Source organism: Anser cygnoides, chromosome 2 (genome assembly GCF_040182565.1).
Source record: "Anser cygnoides isolate HZ-2024a breed goose chromosome 2, Taihu_goose_T2T_genome, whole genome shotgun sequence".
Lineage (NCBI taxonomy): Eukaryota > Metazoa > Chordata > Aves > Anseriformes > Anatidae > Anser > Anser cygnoides.
In genome coordinates, this window is record NC_089874.1 from 125,621,629 (window position 1) to 125,641,132 (window position 19,504).

Sequence of the window (19,504 nt, forward strand, 5' to 3'; positions counted from 1 at the left end):
TCTATGGGCTTTATTCATCTCTTAAAGTGACCAGATTTGTTTAACATCTGTTAACAGGGTGATTCAGTAATCTGCCTAGACTTGAAGTTCTTAACAGAACTTTATGTCTTTCCCTCATGGATTAAAAATACATTTTATGGGAACATATTAAATCATGTTAATTAGAAGTACATTTGTGAGAAATTTCTTCACAACAACAACAACAAAAAATAAATATATGAGTAAGCACAACACCCCACAACAAACATGAAATTTTTCAAAAGTTACTGGACATTATCGAATCTTTCTGATTGATCTCATGGAAAGAATTTTGGAAGTTTGATTATAAGAAGCTGAAAATTCCTTGACTTAGTGTAAGCACAAAACAGCAGTGTGTTATCATTATTCTTATTTTAAATCCAAAATACACTGCAAAATCTACTAGGAAGAAAATTAACTCTATCCCAACTGAAACAAAGACAACCTGCACATACCAGAGAAAAAAAGGTCCTTGTTCCTGCGATAATCTTCTGAAAATCTGGAAATGACTGGAGAAGACAAATAAGAACTCTCTTTTGTGTGAATGTCTGTGAGAGTTACTGAGATTTGGAGGAGGATTAGGCAGGAAATTAGATTCATGTGATTAAGGCCAGGGTATAATGCATTGCTGAAGGATATTGTTAACGCTGCCTGCTTTGGCTACAGTTGGCAGATGTTCTCAGGAAAGCACTGTTGAGTCATTAATTTTTGCAGGTAAGTATAAATGTATGCATTCTTATTTTATGTGTTCATGTAGATATATAAGTACATGCATCATTTCAATACACAAAATACAAAGTATGCATATATTTATATACATAAAATGTTTTAAGTAACCTAAAATATGGACTAATGCTTATAGAAAAATTTGAAATTAAGTTAAATAAATCATATTAACTGAGCTCTGATACAGCAGATTCTTTTTCTATAGTCATTGTCAGTGCTTCACTTCCTCTCTAGGGAAGAAAAGATTTCAAATTTCGTCATCTAAACTTAAAGTTCCTATGGGTACTCTCTTTGCTTTTTTAAATATATGTAACAAACGTATTTCAGAGACATTCATTGTTCCAGCAGAATGCAAGCAAGGTCTGTGATTAAAGCATCACTTTGCTAAAGTCAAGGTCATTGGGAAACAACACCACAAAACTTGGGAGACTGGTAAAAATATGATGACCTGATGTCACATGCCAGACATATAGAAACAAAAGTGTAATCAGGATGTTTGTTTTCAAAAGCAGGAAAAAAAAAAAAAAGTGTTCTTTTTTTTTTAAGTTACATCTTGTATTTCATTTAAATAAAAATAGTAAAAAAAAAGTGTCCCCTATTAGTTCAATACACTTCTGCTGCTTACTGCTGCTCTTCTCATTTTGTATTCTGAGTACTCAGGAGGGCTCTAAATCTCTAAAATTAAAAAAAAAAAAAAAAAAAAAGGTATCTCTAATGCAGAAGGCAGCCCTGTACAGCTGGTAACAGTGTTTTCAACTGCTCATAACTATACCTTAAAAACCTTAAAACTAGAAAAACATACCTTAAAACTAGAAAAGGTGGCGTTTTTATTGTTTGATTTGGTTTGGTTTCATTCATTTTTTATTTGTTTGTTTGTTTTTTGTCCTTTGAATGTCCTTTCATTTCTTAATTTTTAGGGTTTAGGGTCTAGTCATGTATTCAAATTTCCTAAGAGGAATACCAGTAAATCATATGATGTGATATAAAAATCAATAAAACTGGGTATTCCTTATGACTTCTGACTTTTAAGCTGTTTGGGGTGCACTTGAATTTTGAACTCTTTGATCAGTTCATAGTTAATAAACAGTTGATCCTTTCCTATACCCTGCAGGATCTGTGATCATCCAAGATCTATGGGGGACTATGGTACAAGATGGGGGACATGGTGTCCTAGATAGCCATGAACTGTGATTCAGATGCTTCACACCTAGATTCCAGGAGCTACGCTTTAAGAAGAGCAGCAAATAATGCCAGTTACAGAACAGATTGGAAGTACCTATCAGTAGGGCTCATGATTTTTGAAGTTTCTACTCTTCAACTCACTTTCTTGTAACACGCCAAACTCCTTATTGTAATCTCATGTCCCTGGAAATGGAGTCTTTAACAAAAATGCTGAACATAACCAGACTTGCCATAAAACAACAAGAGTTGGCAATATCATGAGCAATTGTTTTGCTTCAAGCAAGCAAAACAGAGAACACAACAGCAGTTGCTTAAACTGGCCTATTAATCTTTAAAAGTGTTCCTGGATGCAGGTATGAACATTGTAGTTAGTCTCAAAAGAGGGAGTTATTTTTCTTGCCGGAAATCTTAACATTCAAGAGAGTTTTCAAAAATCTTTTTATGGTTCATTTTAATGGCATTGGATTCTGGTACAGACCCTTAAATTTAACACCCACTCTCTAGTGCATTTATTTCCTGCATAACATTTATCTCATTATATAGCAGGGGAAGTTATAGTATTCCTACATCCACAATCGAAAGAGAGCACAGAACCAATCAGAAATTAAGGAAATTATTAAAATTAACTGTACTATTATTGCAATATTGTATTCTTAATCATGTCTTTATCACCATATTTTGTCTTTGTTCACAACCATTGTGCACAAAATACAGTTTTTTGGATAACAACAAAGACAAATCCTGTTTTGGCTGCAAGCTAGATTGCATCTGTTCCTCTTACTGAATTATGTGGGCTTTTGGCACAAGTTGTATTTGCATACATTTCCCAGGAACACTAGAACTACTACCCCATGCAAGGATCAGTTTTGTAGGGTTTGTCACTTCAGGATGCCCATGGTACTGAAGATGGAGAACTACATAAGAACAAGCAATTTTAGCACAAGTGAGTCAAACCAGACCCCATTAACATTGCAAGAGTCTTCTCGATAGGTATATACTTCCTTAACCAAGCAGGTTAAGGAATTATTTGTAAAACGCTTAGACTGTGAGGAGGTGCACAGGCATATGACTGAACCCTCCTGCTTTGGTTATCAGTAAAAAACTATATATCAAAATAATGTGGGAAGATCTTCCTATAACAGTTTTTCTTTCAGGGAAGATATATTGGTGATAAATTTTAATTTTTTGATATTTCAAATGTATGCAGAACTCCTTAGGGAACTGAGCATTTTTGTTTAAAACCAACAAAAACAACATAAGATGGGTCGAAATGAAATGGTCTTGCTGAGAGTGAAAATTGCTTTACATTATAAACTTTTTCAAATGTTCATAATTTTATGAACCTTTTAGACAGAAGGTTTTTGTGGCCCATAATTGGATTTTTTTTTTCACATCTTTGTGGGTGTGTGTGTGTTCCCAGACTTTTTCAGGCCTTCTTTTGCCTTTCTTGGCTATCTGCTCTGAGAAGTTTTCCTACAGCATTTGTGTTGGTGACTATATATGTCTCACTGATGCTGTTTCAAATTTTTCACTGTTAGAGTTACATGTCAGTATCATCTTGACTCATTGCAGTCAGAATTGCATAGGGCTTGACTGAGCGACACACCAGTCTGCTTTGACTTCACACTAGCCCTTATCCCATCCCCAGTCTTCAAAACAGAAAGCAGTGCTCGGTTTACCATCAGTCCAAACCTGGTTTGTCTCTCATCTTTGTCTGGATCGTCAGGGGGAATAGGTGAGAACAATTTTCAGACTAAGTACTTGACTTAATAGTATGTCAAGGACTCCATGGGAACAAAACAGCTCTTCTGGACAGTTGTGACTTTTTTGTGTTCCTGTTGAACTTCCTATGACAAGTGATAAGTAAGGCTCATATTGATTCAATCACCCTATCTCATGTTTTTTTTTCATTTGATCTTGGAGCTTATTTCAGCTATACTATACTACCTCTTGGGCTGTTTCTCAGACGCAGAGACTGCCACAAAAGTGGTGGAGAAAAAACATGAGCCATAAAACTGGGATTTGAGCATAGATCTGAATATTGCCAAAGATGAGAGCTCACCTTCTGGGGCAAGAGGTTGCAGAAAACAACCCCTTGATGGATTCTTATGACTGATAATGACATTGAGTAAAGAAGACAGCAGTGTGCTTCTTCTGTTGACTTCTTGCCTTCTGGTCTTTTAAAGACACTCCACTTTGAAAGTAAGTTCTGCAAATCTAATTTTAATATTGTCTATTTTAGAAGACAGGAAACGGATTTATGAACATGTGGCAAATTAAACAATGCAGATGAACCTTTTTTCTTTTTTAATCTTTTCAGTAGATCATCTATGCATTTTTCAAACAAATTCCCCAAAGTTATTTTGCTCACTTTAAAAAAAATAAATAAAATAATAATATATATATATGTACATATATATATATGTATATAAATTCTGGCAAAGCTCACCAGTAAAAGACAGTAAAGACAGTACTGCCTAATTCAAACACTTTTTTTTTTTTTTTTTTTTCCCATGGGCATCTATTCAATAGGTTAAAAAATATAACTTCATAGCATGGATAGCATGGATTCCTCTTCTTTTTTATCTTTTCCTTTTTTTTTTTTTTTTAATTAAATGCATGCAATTTTCTTAACTGTAGTTATGCTTGACATGGGAATCCTTTCCTTCAGCCATAGTTCAATATCATGGCTACAGGATTCGTTCAATGTGTGAAACTCTAATCACAATGGGAACCACAGACCTCTTCTACAATTAGAGTAGATTTTGTTAACACTGGAACACATCATTTACATCTAATAGGGGTTAATGTCTCCTCGAAATTAGTTACCAAGGAATAAGTGTGTCCCTTATCCATGCCAGCACCACTATAAGTTTAACTAAAAGCTTAATCAGGAGCAGGAAATTACAAGGTAATGTACTACTGCTCTCCTAGCACTACGTGCATTATCTTTTAACTATTGATTAGTTTTGATGTAAACCTTTTCTCCTCATTGGTAAAAACAGAAACTGGGTAGTAAGTCAGAACTAGACCATACTTGGTCTTAGAAATGAGAATGTTTATTAACGTTAACCTATTAACATTAGCCTCAGCCTAATTAATTTTCATTTATAATATATATTATGGCATATATCAATAAAATAAAAAAGTATTAGTAAGGGCTAGGTAATGCGCAAGTGAAAATAATGTCCAGTTCTCTACAGTTATGCTTTGCTAGCCCTTGCTCTTGCACCTTTCTCTGAAATTTCAAGTGTTGACTGCTTTATGGAAGAAAAAGTGCTTCTCCTCCATCCAATTTGACATGCAAATGTCTCTGTTAATGGTTTTCCTAAGAGTATATTCTTCAGGAATGAAAGAAATATAAAATAGCATGGCATAAAGCAGAAACATATAGTGAAAAAGAAAAAAAAAAAAAAGAAAAAAGATTTCTACAATTCATAATCATTATGTTACAATAAAAGATGTCTGTCACACAAGTCAATCTTGTTTATTATTTTTTTCCCCTGGAGTTTTATTGTCTTTTCTTTCTTTAGATCTGGTGATTTTAATTAAGTAGTCTTAACTTATCATTATTTTTATGACCTTTTTTGCTTCTTGTAGGCACTGTACACAAAGTAAACAAATAAATGAAAGAAATATCCTTATTATTGTTACTTAGTTTAAACCTAAGCCCTGCTATCTGTTATTATCTGATAAGATTTATCTAGATCCACCACTTGAATATAGAAAATCTCTACTTGGAACCAAATGTGGAATTTAAGCAGATATAATGAAATTAAACATTATCTCCAAGCACTTAGAAAACAGTATTATTGGGACTTACAGGGATTATGTCTCACCTAAAAGAAAGCACCTGGTGTAGCAATGATTTCCAATAATGATCAAAATTAATCCTTTGGTTGACAACCAACACAAATCCTATACATAGTTTAAAAGCTTAAAAAGCTGTTAAGCAGGACACTACATCAGTAGAAGTGTGATTATTGTGCTGATCCTGTGCTTAGGTGAAAACTTCTTACCATGTACCGGAGCATTTCTTCAGTGCTGAATGAAAAAGAGGGGAGTAGGGCATAGGGATTCCCTTTGCTATATCACTTCCATAAGTGCCACATGATTTTCCTAGTTCTATTACTTACGTTCTACCTACTCTTAGTTTATGTCATCTTCCTGACAGGTTGCTAGCTGAGGAAGTATGGTTTACCTGCTGATGTATGGAATCAAGATCAAGAAACATCATGAGTCTGTAGCTCAGAAGACAGCAATTTTCAATTCATAATTGAAATTTCAGTTGTTACGTGAATCCCAACTGACTCATCAAAGAGAGAGATTGATGTCTTTTGTACAGAGCCTGGAATTTGGTCTCTTATTATGAAGAGGCATCATTCTTCTGTAAGAAATAAACAGTTTCATTACATCACCTGCTGAAGTCTGATCATTTTGTAACCATTTGCTTAATGGTTGCTTGTTACATTAGAAAATAGCACGTTATCTCTTGAAAAAATTTCAAGTACCTGCTTGTACATTCTGAAAGAATTCTTAACTTTTATTAAACATACAATTGAGAATAATCCACTTGCGCAGCAGCTTTTCCACTACGCAGAGTTTCCAAACACTGAATTTACAGATACTGAAACACTCTCAGAAGTACACTGGTATTTAAAATCTGTACACCCAACCAAAGTGTTTTTTCATTTTCTATGTTTCTGTAAGTAGTAATGAAGATACAGGCTAATTTTTCAGAGCCTGGTATATTCCAATGACTTTACAGATTTAAAATCTCCAAGAAATTATGTGGAAGTGTGCTTTGGCTGCTTAAAAAAATAATAAAAAGAAAATTGATTTTTTTAGGCTTTCATTTATTGATTGACAGCTTAACATTTATCAGCTCAAACAGCTTACGTCTGCCAATATGTGAAGTGATATTTTAGAGGTCAAGCTTGTGCACCAGGTGGTTTTGTTTGCATTTCTAAAACTGGTCTTTGCTAGGCCATCATTATCATCATTTACCTTTTTTGGGGGACTCAGGACATAATACACACAGTGACAAATAATTGTTAGAAAGCTCTACTTACAGCCTTTATCCATAATGTCTGAATAATAATAATAAGAAAAGCAGCAATTGCTGTGATGATATCTCTATTCTTTTTTAGCTATAATATTGCTGTTCCCTTCTCTCACTGTGTCACCAGAAACCTTGAAATATGAGCAAAACTACAGATCTGATCCATGTAAAATAGCTCTGATAATGATCAGCAAAATCACGTCAAATTCTTATGTTTTAAAGGTGTTGGCAAGATGTAACAGAGCTGTTTCCTTGCGCAAGTTTACTGGCTTGCTTTGCCTTTTGCTGTGACCTGCCTGAGCACAAACTTGAATAAAACTTAAAGGCAAAAGAAAAAAAAAAATGAAACAATGGAACAAAAAAACTTCAAGGGCAAAGAAAACTATGAAACCAACACCAAACACACGGACTCCACATTTTTTTCCTGCAGTTATGATAACAAAGTGTTAACTTGCAACATTTGATACAGACTAACCCACATGGTAAATCCATATTCCCACTCAACAAAGAGTTACCGAAATAGATGAGTATCTGTGTACTGCTTGACAAATGGCATTTCCTACACTTGACAGTTGTTAAAAACACTTGATAACACTGTGCAATCTCTGGCATTGTTGTACAGAGAAAGCCTCAGCTATTTCCTATGACTGTATTTATAATTACATTTTCTTTACACTGAATTGTCTGTCAACTTCTGATTTTGTAAATCATTTTCATAGTGCAGCTGAAAAATTTCTAAACCACTATCAAGGAATGACATACAAAGTCAAAAGACAAATGCTTCATCAACTGTGAATAGTGATCCTACAAATCTGCATTTTAAGGGTAAAGAAGTTATGAAGAGCAAAACATCAAATCACAAAGGCTGATTACGTACTGCTAACTAACAGTAATAGAGATTGTCAATGTGTAACACTTGTTAATTTTCAGGTGTATTCAGAATAAAAGCAATTAACAAAGGGAAATATAAGGACTCTTTCTTGAACTGGAATTTGCACCAAGTGTACTTTTTGTTAGTGTGAAAGTAAACTTTTACGAGTAGCCTGATTGGAGAAATTGTCATTGATTTTTGAAGCTGATGTGAATGAAGAGAAATTATTCCTCTTATTTTAAACTCAAATCAGTTCACAGAAGTGGGTTTATTAGCTAAGCTAAGAAGAAGAAATCTCCATGGGGGTGATAGAAGGAAGGAAAGGCAGCCAAATCTTTGGCTGCAGAGAACATTTCATCTGAACCATTGGCAACTGGGACAACCTGCCTGGCTGTGGCCTAATTTAAAATGATACTTTAATTTTACTATAATTATTAATTTAAATAAATATGGTGGAAATTTGTTTTAGATCATCTCCAGTACCATGGAGTAAAGTTGCCTCTGTTGCTTGTTCAAAAAATAATTCTTGAATCAAATTCTAATCAAGTAACAACAAAATTGCTTTTCAGGCTGTGAGTCCATGGAGACATAGAATATTCACTGTGTTTTGTGCAGTACGTGGTATGATGGTCCTTCTACCAGACAAAAGCTCCAATGCACAATTACAAAATAAATAATAAACCTTTGTAATTTCCTCTCTCCCTCTTAATGGTCTACTTTCATGTTAAAATTACGTGGATGAAAAGGAAGGCAAGTTATTTGTCTTATTTTCATTTTAATAACTAAAATCACCATTTATTTCCCTTTCTTCATCTTAAATAATATTGAGTTTGAGGATTTCATGCTTTCTCCCTCCCTGTCTCCTAGGAAACCGATCTCATGACCTTTAACATCTCAATGCACCGATCTTGGTGGCGGGAGCACGGGCCTGGCTGCATACGAAGGGTGGTGCGTCCTTCTGCTCCTGGCATCCTAGATGATTACTCCTACGTCTCTGTGACAGGCTGCATAATTGATTTCCAGTACCTAGAGGTTATTCACAGTGCTATCCAAATACTCCTCTCCGTAAGTCCCAATTTTCTCTTGCACTCGGATTCGAGCCGTCTTTCCGCATTCAGTCTTCAGTTGTTGTGTGCCTCTTTCCTGACAAGGTGATGTAGTGGTTGATCAATAGCAGCATGGATTTGGAATTGTATTGTATTTTGAATTAGAGAATGATAGTCACATTATTAAAATGTACACTGCTCTTCTCTTTGCTTATGACAAAAGTGACAAAGTGGCATAGTCCCCATTCTGGCCTTTACTAGGAGAGGTGAAAACTATTTCAAATTCTCATCTCTCATTCATTGAGACACACCGAAAAGGAGAACAGACTTGTCCAAAATTAGTTGGCCTAAACCTTTCCAAAGTTCACAATCAATGATGGTATTTATTCAATCCTGAATGTAAATATATTTTACATGACACACAACTAAGATTCTCCCAAAGTGAGATATGAATGTGACACTTGAAAAAAGTCAGGGAAATATTAGGAGTGAGAGTACTCATGTATATTTAATGACATTATCTGTTCTTTCTTGGGACTCTGGGTTATGAGAATACTCTGCCTTCATGATCTACTTTTTATTGTTGCAATACTAGTCAAAAATTGCAAGCACTAGAAGTCATTACAAAAAGTATGCTGTCCATTGAATGGTCATTGAGCCGTGGGACAATGGGCACCTGAGGGCTATGGGCAATTCAAAGAAGCACTGGGGCTGGATGAATTACTTTGGGAGCAGCAGCCCAGTCTTGTCCACAGTCTTTCCTCATTTTGCTAGCTGGTTCTGCTTATGCTCAAAATCTTGGCTGGCACAAACTTTGTGTGATTTAGAAGTGGTAGCTCTTTCTTGGTTTCTTTCTCTACATAGCTGAGTGTAGTACATAGCAAATGGTTCACACCATGTGGGTGCACATGGTTCTGATATGCCTTAGATATCTGCACCTATTCTGAGAACACAAATGCTCATGGTTCGTGGTTGTAACCATGACCACCAGTGCTTGGCAGATAGTCAGAGAAGAGTTGTCATCTAAAGTCCATGCCTGCTCCATGAAAAAGACTCCATGGTCTGATCAACCAGATAGGTTGGATATTCCTGGTCTACTCAGTAATTCAAGATGTTTTACTAACTGACTTGTAAGTCCTTTACTAACAAAGAAAGAGATTAGAGATTTTAAGCTTATTAGTTTAAAATTATGTTCAGATTTTAATTTTTACATTTTCTCAAGTTAATTACATTTATTTTCTGAAAGAAAAAAATCTGTGTGCATGTTGGGACAACTTGCATGCCTGGAGTGATGTAATAGATGGTTACAGGCTCTTCAGGAGAGAAAGGCAGAGAAGAAGAGGAGGTAAGTAGCCCTGTATTTCAAGGAATGCCTTGACTGCACGTAGCTGGGAGATGGAGATAAAAGGGCTGAGTGTCTCTGGGTAAGAGACAGGGAAAGGGCAATAAGACATATTATGGTGGGAGTCTGTTATAGACCACTCAAACAGGGTGAAAAGGCAGATGAAATATTCTATAAGCAACTAGAAGTTTCATGATCACTAGCCCTTGTTCTCATGGGAGACTTCAACTTCCCAGATGTCTGCTAGAAATAAACTAACACAGAGAGGAAGCAGTCTAGGAGATTCCTGGAGTGTGTGTAGGATAGCTTACTCACACAGGTGGTGAGGGAACCATCTAGGGAAGGTGCCTCACTTCACTTGACCTGTCCTTGCAAACAGGGAAAGACTTATGGGTGATGTGATTGCTGGAGGCTGTTTTGGGCACAGCAATCATGAAATGATAGAGTTTTTGATCTTTGGTGAAGTAAGAAAGGTGGTTGACAGAGCTGTTACCTTGGATTTCTGGAGGGTAAACATCAGCCTATTTAGAAGTCTTGCTGACAGGGTCAGGACCTAGATGATTTCTATGATGTGTCATAGATCTGTCTAGAACTGCCTAACTGTCTAGAACACAGTAGTGTTCACAGTCTAAAAGTCTTGAAGTTTTAGACTTCTCAGCATTACTAAAGGATGCTTTTGTAAGATGCCAAATGCTATTGCCTTACCACTGCTTTTAGTCAAAATTTAATAAACTTTGATCTTACAGCAGTGATTAATGAACTTCCACTTTAAAGTCCAGACCCGAATTAGTGCATTTTCTTAGTTCACCAGTGACATCACAAGTGCTTGCATATCCCATGTGTCTGTTCCAGCTTCTCAAGCACTGGTGACATCACAGGCACCTAAACCAGCCTTTTCCTGCATGTTGTTCAGTCAGAAAGTAAAGACTTTGAGTCAAGATATTTTTCAGTGAACATAAAATTACTTCTCTTGAGGCCTGGTCCTGTATGTGTCAACATATGTTGTGAAATTACAATGCAAGCAGGCTTTGGAAAAGAATATTGCACACTGCATCTGCAAAGCCCGGTAGAGTACAGCTTTCTTACTCTTGTGAGGGTTTGATAGTGAAACCAGGTTGCCTCTCCCATTAGGTCCATCTCTGCATCTGCAGCAAATTCCCCTCGTAGTCCACTAGTGTTCATTTTGCTCAAGTGAGCCCATACAAGGGAAATTGTAGTGTAGTCGATTTAATAGGAGAAAAACATTAATATATTCAAATTGTATTTATATAAATTATTCCTCACTCCTGTAAGAAAAATGTATTGTGATATTCAGAATTTTTTATAGAAATTTTGTGATTAAATTTAGAGTTCTGTGGAAATACAGCTGGTGGCTGAAATCAAGAACAGTTTTGTTCTCTGCTTATCCAGTGTAAAAAAACTCAGCTCAAAATTTACCAAATGACAAGAACACAGATAGAAATATTATAATAATAGAATAAAAGCATTTTATATATATACACTTAATGAAATATGCATATGGAAAAATAGAAAAACTATGTAGTAATTTGTACAGCTTTATGTAAAGCATAAGATGTCCGTTTCTTGTGGTGTGAATGATTGCCTGGAACAATCATAAATAAATTCTGTATACAATTCATTGCAAGTTCAAAATGTGTCAGGAACTTGTAAGGCTTGACTGGGAATTAAATAATTGCAGTTTCAGATATTGCTTTTGACTGATATACACAATGTTAAAATATGCAAAGTAGGGTTTTCCTCCAGTCTTATTATCTTCCTTATTCCATCTGTGAGGCAGTGTGATTAGCATACGAGTCTGTACTTCAATTTCCATTTAGAATTGTAATTTAGCCTTGCTTAATTTACTGCCCCACAGAACATAAGTCACCACCTAGATTATCAGACTTGCTGCAGTTTCCTCCCATTTTCTGAGTACTGTTGACCTGAGGAGTCTCCCATTCATTTCAGATGCATAACTGTTTTCCTAATTGGGATACTAATTTCAGTTGTTAGTTAAAAGGTCATTTAGGTTGTCTTTTTACAGTACTGAAGAATTACTAGATGGCCAGCCATGTAGATCAGAAGGCCTGTTTTTTTTTTTCTTTTCAATTTTTTTTTTTTTTTTTTTTTTTTTTTTTTTTTTTTTTTTTTGCCTTGTGTCTAGTCCCCACAGCAGAATATTCCTTTTTGGACCTTGAAATCTACTTAATTTTCATAACTTTTTTTTTTTCTTTTTGGTAGCGGTAGGAGTGTAACAAACCATTTTACAGTGTAACAAAAACTTTATTGGCATAACAAATCATTTTATCATGCTAACTCTTGTCCAAATGACTGGGAAGGTGAGGATTTCTAATTGATAGGGAGTCAGAGCCACTGTGATAAGATATCCCTCCAGGGGTAAATATCAGATACCTGTCCAGATATGTAATCCACTGCATTTGTCCAGTTTTGAAAGATAACTTTTTTTAATTATTAAAAATAAATAAATAAATAAGGTATATATATATATTTATACGCACAGAATGCTGCAGCTGTGACTACATTAGACCCTACTTCAGGTAATAGACTATATGGCAGTTTATTTAGTTCTAACACACTAAGACTCCTTTTGTATTTGATCTTTAGTTGTTTCCAAAGAAAATACCTTTTACCAGTGAAACAGTAACTTTGTATCTCATCCTTATTTTTCCCAGCTATTGAAATGATTGAATATTGAAGGTGTTAAGCATTTCTGTAGACTGGGGAAAAAGTCAAGAGAAATATGGGAGAGTGGGATGCAATTAATAATAAAAATATATATTTCATGTGTGTTTAAATGTACATTTGTTTCTTGCATAGCACATATTCTTGTGATGAGTAAGTCCTTTGTACACAGTACCTTTAATTTCAAAATGCAAGATGTCATCTTTATTGAAATCTGAATTTTTGGAGAATGAATGGATATTACAGTCAAAACAGTGACAGATGAACAACGTTGAGAGAAACCCTTGCAGAAAGTTTTGTATTAGACGCTGAGACTTATACCACAGTAAGTTTGTCTACAGCTGCACTGTGAAACAGAGACCCTCAAGCCAAGGTTCATGGAAGTAGCTCTGGAATTAGCAGCAGTATAACTTCGTCAGTACTGAAAAAGCAAAACGAATTAATTTTGGCAGAGTGACAGGCTGACACTAGGGTGCTTCAGGGGATGGGAGCTGTAACCTTCTCGTGATGCTGCATGGCACAAGGTGAGTTTAACTTTCCACCAGGGTCTCAGAACACTACTCTTCATTGTACAGAAGAGCCATATCTAATATCTAGAACCCTGAAGGCAACAGAATTGAAAAAGAAATGGAAAACACTCAGAGCATTCAAGCTGTTTGGCATGTTGCTGCTGACCAAATGCAGGATATTTTGAAGAAAATCCCTGTTTTACTTTGCAGAGGTCCATCTGGTGGCTCTTGTCAATCAGTGTCATGTATAGCCCCTAGGTGACCACCGGACCTACATATGAGGAGCAGTCACAAAATAACAGCAACAAAACAAAACAAACAACCACAAAAACAAACTAACAAACAAAACCCACCTGGAGAGTCACCTGGTTTTCAATACATTATAAAGCCAGGCAAAGATCTGATGTAAAGAGATAAAGAATCTTATCCATAGAGGAACTGGAAGCAGTGAACATACCAGCCTAGGGTAAAGTCAGTCACTAATCAGTGGGGGATAACTTATTTGCTAACTCTACCAAGCACAAAATAGAGCCAGAAAAATGATTTATTTTCCACAGTATATTGTATGTAGGAAGTTGTATACTCACAGGTATAAGAAGAAAGACTTCTGGCAGCCAACTTGGGAATTGGTACTGTGGTCACTGTTCAAGTGAACAATTTTCCAGCAAGATGGACAGACTACATCTATACACATCAATTAACCATGCCAAGGGACTTAGACGGTGAGGCCAACCGGTCCAGGGCAGTTCAAGCTCATTTCTACACAAAGGGCCTCAGTCTCCAAAATAGGCTAGTGTGTCCAAGCCACCCAGCAGGAATAATCCGTGGATTGTTCTCCCAACCAAAATTGTGTTTTGCAAATTTTTGGGGGAAAACAAAGGCTGGAAAAGGCCAAACTCATACCTCATAGTGGCATGGGTGACTGCATGCTAGTACCAGGAACACTCCCAAGCATGCAGGAATTTTTTCCTATTGATGCAGCTGTAGCAGACAAATGTCCAGTTGCAGTTCTTTATGCAGAGGCAACCTAGGCAGAAGATGGCAAGAAGTAGCTAAGGGGCCTGTTTAGCTAGAGGAGTGTAGAAATCCTTGATTTATACCAACATCTTACTTTTTTAATCTCTGCCAGAGAAGCTAATGATCTACCTTTTTGACACAGCAGAGTACGGTATGTTTTCACGTGACACCTAGTGTTCACAGCGATGTTTTATGACAGCGCACAATGTCAGGCAATCAATACTGGACTGATATCAGGAATTGATATTCTTGTTAATATCCATTTTGATGGATAGGTAATTCCACAGGTGGTACAACTGAAGATGGTGGTGGGTTTCCATTGAGAGGCATTCTGTTCTGTTAAGCTCTTCCACCATCCTCATGTAGCACTGTGTGAGTACCTCAAGCCCTGCGTTAAGGAACATACATCTGCCTTGTGTCAGTAGTTCTGCTGTCCTCTTTCCAGATGGAGAACTGAGCATGGAGCTGAGGCTTTGCCTGGAGAAGAATTGTGTTTTTTCTGTGCTGTTTCTAAATGTTTCACTCTTGGATGTGTACTTTCATGATGTATCAACAGGAAAACAAGATGAAAACACCTTGAGCTTTGAGCACAAATCTCCAAGGCCTGAGATGTTCTTTTAATTTATTGTGGGAATTAGTTTCATTTATACCTGGCCTCATTCTGGCCCCCAAGAAAGTTCTGTCTTTTGCATAAATGGTGGAGTGAAGATGGTACCAAAAGTGGTAGGGCTTTGACCATACTTTTTGTCTAAAACTCTTTCTTTGGTAATCTAGAGAAAATTGGGGCCAACACCATTAAAGAGCTTGAAGAAGTTGGTCTTTGTTCAGTTTGGGTTTCCTTGGGCTGCAGCATGCATTTGCTCTGGTACAGGAAGACATCCAGTGTGCATAGCAGTGTGACAGTGTGGAGGCAGCTTGCACTGCTGTCCTCCATTGTTGGTGGTGGAGGCCTTCATGTCTTGGATATATCTAACTATGATTGTGCATACAAGAGATGACAAAACTACATGTAACTGATCACTGTCTCCCAGGAGTTGGGATAGAAAATATGTACGTATAAAACACAATTGCTAAAGTATGTGTCCTAAGAATATCTCTTCCCAGTGCACCTTTCAATTCCTGAATTTATAAAAATTGTACTTTCTCTGAATAGGAAATAAACTTCCAAAGCAGACACAGCATCCGTGTCTGAAAGTTTGATGATATTTCCACTGCTGGTAGAAAAATCTCAACCTCTGTATGCTATGCTAAGGAAAAAAAATAAATAAATAAATAAAAATAAATAAAAGATATTTCCAGCACTTACCTCATTTTCTGTAAAAATAGTACTAACCTGTCCAAAAGATTCATGCTTACCAATGAAAGCTGATGCTGAACACTTTAAAAAAATCTAATCATCAAAGTTCTTAGATTTGTCATCCTTACATTTTCACGTTTCCCTGTTTTAATTAACCAGGTAGGATGATTTCATTTTGAATTTTCATTTTTATTCTGATGATTCATAATAATGCAATCACCCCTACCATAAAATTAGTTACTTTCCCTTCAGTTACTTTCTCATCATAATTCTCTGATGTCCTAAATGCGTATTCTTCTGCCCAGAGCATGCAACATCACTTCTATAGGGAAAAGAAAAACAATATGATCCGATTATATTATTTCTGGTCATCTGTCATCAGTCAGTGCCTCATACTAACTCCAAGCAATTGCCTCCCTCTGTGAATTATTTCTGCCCTGCTGTCTTCAAAGAATCTGCCAAATGTTGACTATGTAATACTAAAATGAATTATGACATTTGGTAGATTTAAATGCTTTTTTCATAAGAGAAAAATATAAATTAATTAACAACCATATTTAGCACAACTTACATTAAAACGAAGTTTATGAGTCTTATGTAGATAATTAAACAAGAGAAACATTGTGAATATTGAGAGACTAAATGCAGAAGCAGTGCCAGATTTCAGATCATTGACCAAACTTTTACTACTGAGCCCTGAGTCTGAATCCTTTTTAGGGTAATTTGATGGCTCTTCCTACATCCCCAGTGTTAGGAATTGCCTTCTCTATGCCACTGTAAAAGCTCCAGGAGTTGCTCTAAAAGCAGCTTTTGCCCCTCCCTTCAGGCAGCCAGAGCTGCAGCTTGGTTCTTATTCATTTAGATGTAACAAAAGGGCTAATGATATCAATATATAATGTGGTTCCTCCAGGGCACTGCAGCAGCCCCTTTTTTTCCCATTAGTTATGGCCCTGTTATTTTTATAATTGAACAGAAAAGGATGCTAGAGAGCACATCATGTACATTGTTCTCCAAAGAAAAGCCCTGTAGGGGCTGACACTAGTGTTCAGCCAGGTTCCTTGCTCTCTTTCCATTTCCTCAAGTGACATGTGATTGATTAAGGAAGCCAGTCAACATCAGCATGTGTTAGAAAAACATGAGGTAATTTACTGTTAAGGGCTGCAGAAATGGTACATGACTCAAATATAGTAGTCCTGAAGGTATTACATCTCTTCTTGAATTTTTGCTTGTAACTTTCAAATTGCAAATAACTTGCAAATAAAGAATTGCACAAGTGGCATAGAAAATTAACTTGGCATTGTCTGCAGAGCTCAACTTCAACATTACTCCAAAAGAGGGTATGAGGGAAATACCCGTTCATCATCATCATGATAGCTAGAAAGACCTTTTAGTCATGTGAATAGTTGGTTCAGGTGGGCTATGGACTTCTCAAAGATTTATTAGTAAGTTTAGAGTGATCACCAGTTTATTAAAAGACAGAAGAACATATTCAGCCTGGGCAGTTTTACAGAGGAGTTCTCAGTCTCTGGAACAAACTGCAGAGAAGATGGCTTGTTCAAACTTATGGCTCTTGAAATTACCCCCAGTGCTCTGTAGTAGTTGTCTCATATCTTTAGTGTAATCTATGCCTTGTGCAGTTCCTCCAGGGTTTGTAGGATTAGATCAGGGTTGCATAGGGTCCGTTTCTCCTTTGCCAATATCATGCCTTCATTGTTAAAAAATATATTTCCAAGAGAAACAAAATTAATGAGAGACTATATCTGCACCTACATTCTAAAAATTACTTTGTCCTTTATTGTTAGATATAGTCAGACACCATTATACGTGATAGTGCATAGGTTAAGAAAACACACAAGTATATTTGTCTAATTACCTGTCTGGCTCAATAAAGCAGAGTTCTCTTGTTCTGAGACCGAATCAAGAAAAATATGTGTTGTTTTTTTTTTCCACCTAAGTTGTCCTTTCCTGGGTGGTCCTGTTTTTCCAAGGAGCTCATTTAAAATGAACTGAAAACATTGATGATATAGTCATTTGCATGATCATTTATTTATTAACTGTCCTGATATGGATTTGCAAAAAAGTTGGGCAACTTCTGAAGTGGAGTTGGCTAAAGGTGAGCGGATAGGGGACAGCAATTTAAGCCTAGCAATATGGCAGTGTCTTCACCTTGTCAACTAATCAATACGAGAACTAAATTGTTCTAGACGTTTTGCAGTACTTGATATAGATCTGGTTTTTTTTGACATGAAAATTACTGTGGCATTTTTCCAATATTTTTACCCCCCAAAAAAATTCAATGAATTTGTGAAAATATTGTGAAATGTTTTCATTTACATGAAAAATATTTGAAGTAAAAACAAAGTCTACTCTTAATTTTAATTATTTTAATTCTATGAATATTTTGATGGAAGTGGCACAGAAACATCGGAGATAACTGGAAGATTTGGAAAATACCAACATTTTTTCCTTCAACTTTTGCCTGAAATTACTTCCCCCATGACACAAGCAGTATAATAGACTATATGTCTGCATCTTAGTCATGGTAATTCTGTCAGATGTTTTCATTCGGATCCATTTCATGTTAAACAGAGTTGATGCTGAACTGGGAGCTACAGTGGCCCAATGCACAGTAAACTCAGAGGCTGCTGTTTCAAATACAAGGCAGCATCCCAGTAGACATTAGTAGCATCAGAGGCAGTGGAAGAGGTAAAGACATCAGAGCAGAATGCTGAAATTGTGTTACACTGGGAATTTGAAAATTATAAGAGAAAGCACTGTTCTGCACTGGAACAAAGATTAGCAATTTAGATGTTTGGGGTTTTGTTTGTTTATTTGTTTGTGGGTTTTTTTTGTTTTGTTTTGTTTTTGTTTGTTTGTTTTTTACGAAATGAGAAAATCCAACATTTTTCAGTTAGAAAAATTCAAGCAATATTTCCTTTGGACTTTAGGAAGACTCTTTTGACTATATTGTCTGAAACCATTAACTGATGAGCTACTGAGACACTTAAGGACCTGGAAATTCCTGCTCATGTCAGAGCACAGTGCTCCCAAGGATGTCTGTATTCGTTGCCTCTCAGGACACTCCCAAATTTCAGGAACCTTGTCAATCAGTGCATAGTAGTTCCCTTGGAAGGTGGAATCAAATTCATACCTTTCTGCCAAGCTGCAATTCAATACAAACAACTCTGCTGTGTCTCCAGCAGCGTGCTGCATCAGTTCTGCTCCATTTGCAAAGTTGATAAGCCAGTCAAGGAAATTAACTCCTTCTCTAGGCAAAGTGCTCACATGGCTGAATAGGTTTTACTTTTTTTTTTATTTAAAAAAAAAAAATATATATATATATAGAAAATCGATATTTTCCTGCAGACATACTTTTAAATAATGAGAATATATTTTACTCAGATGGACTGATTTCTTAGCCTGAGTCTGCACATTTAGTGTAAAGAACACAGGAAAATCAGAGGCAAGCCTCACACTACAGTCTTGGTGATCCTAACAGCAGTAGATATGTGTTCACTAATGCTTATTGGAATAATTCCTTCTGCACATTGTAGTTGATAACCATGTGACCACTCTTTCTTGGGGGGAAAATATTCACTGATTAAAACCTATCTCTGTGTAAGCTTCCACAGACAGGACATATTTTTTTTTAATCATGTAGTGGATTCACAGACTAGTTCTTCCATTAAAATTTGTTGCCTGAATGTGACCAGACTGCAGAAATTTATATT

At 36.2% G+C, this 19,504-nt stretch overlaps 1 protein-coding gene across 6 annotated transcripts in view; it reads left to right on the plus strand.

Annotated features, from left to right (window-relative positions):
- Window positions 1-19,504, plus strand: part of NKAIN3 (sodium/potassium transporting ATPase interacting 3) — a 372,124-nt gene that overhangs the window by 275,299 nt on the left and 77,321 nt on the right. For all 6 annotated transcript variants that reach the window (XM_066993031.1, XM_066993029.1, XM_066993028.1 and 3 more), the window contains one exon: window positions 8,727-8,924. In XM_066993031.1, the coding sequence (XP_066849132.1) occupies window positions 8,727-8,924 (198 nt within the window). The remainder of the gene's footprint in view (window positions 1-8,726; window positions 8,925-19,504) is intronic.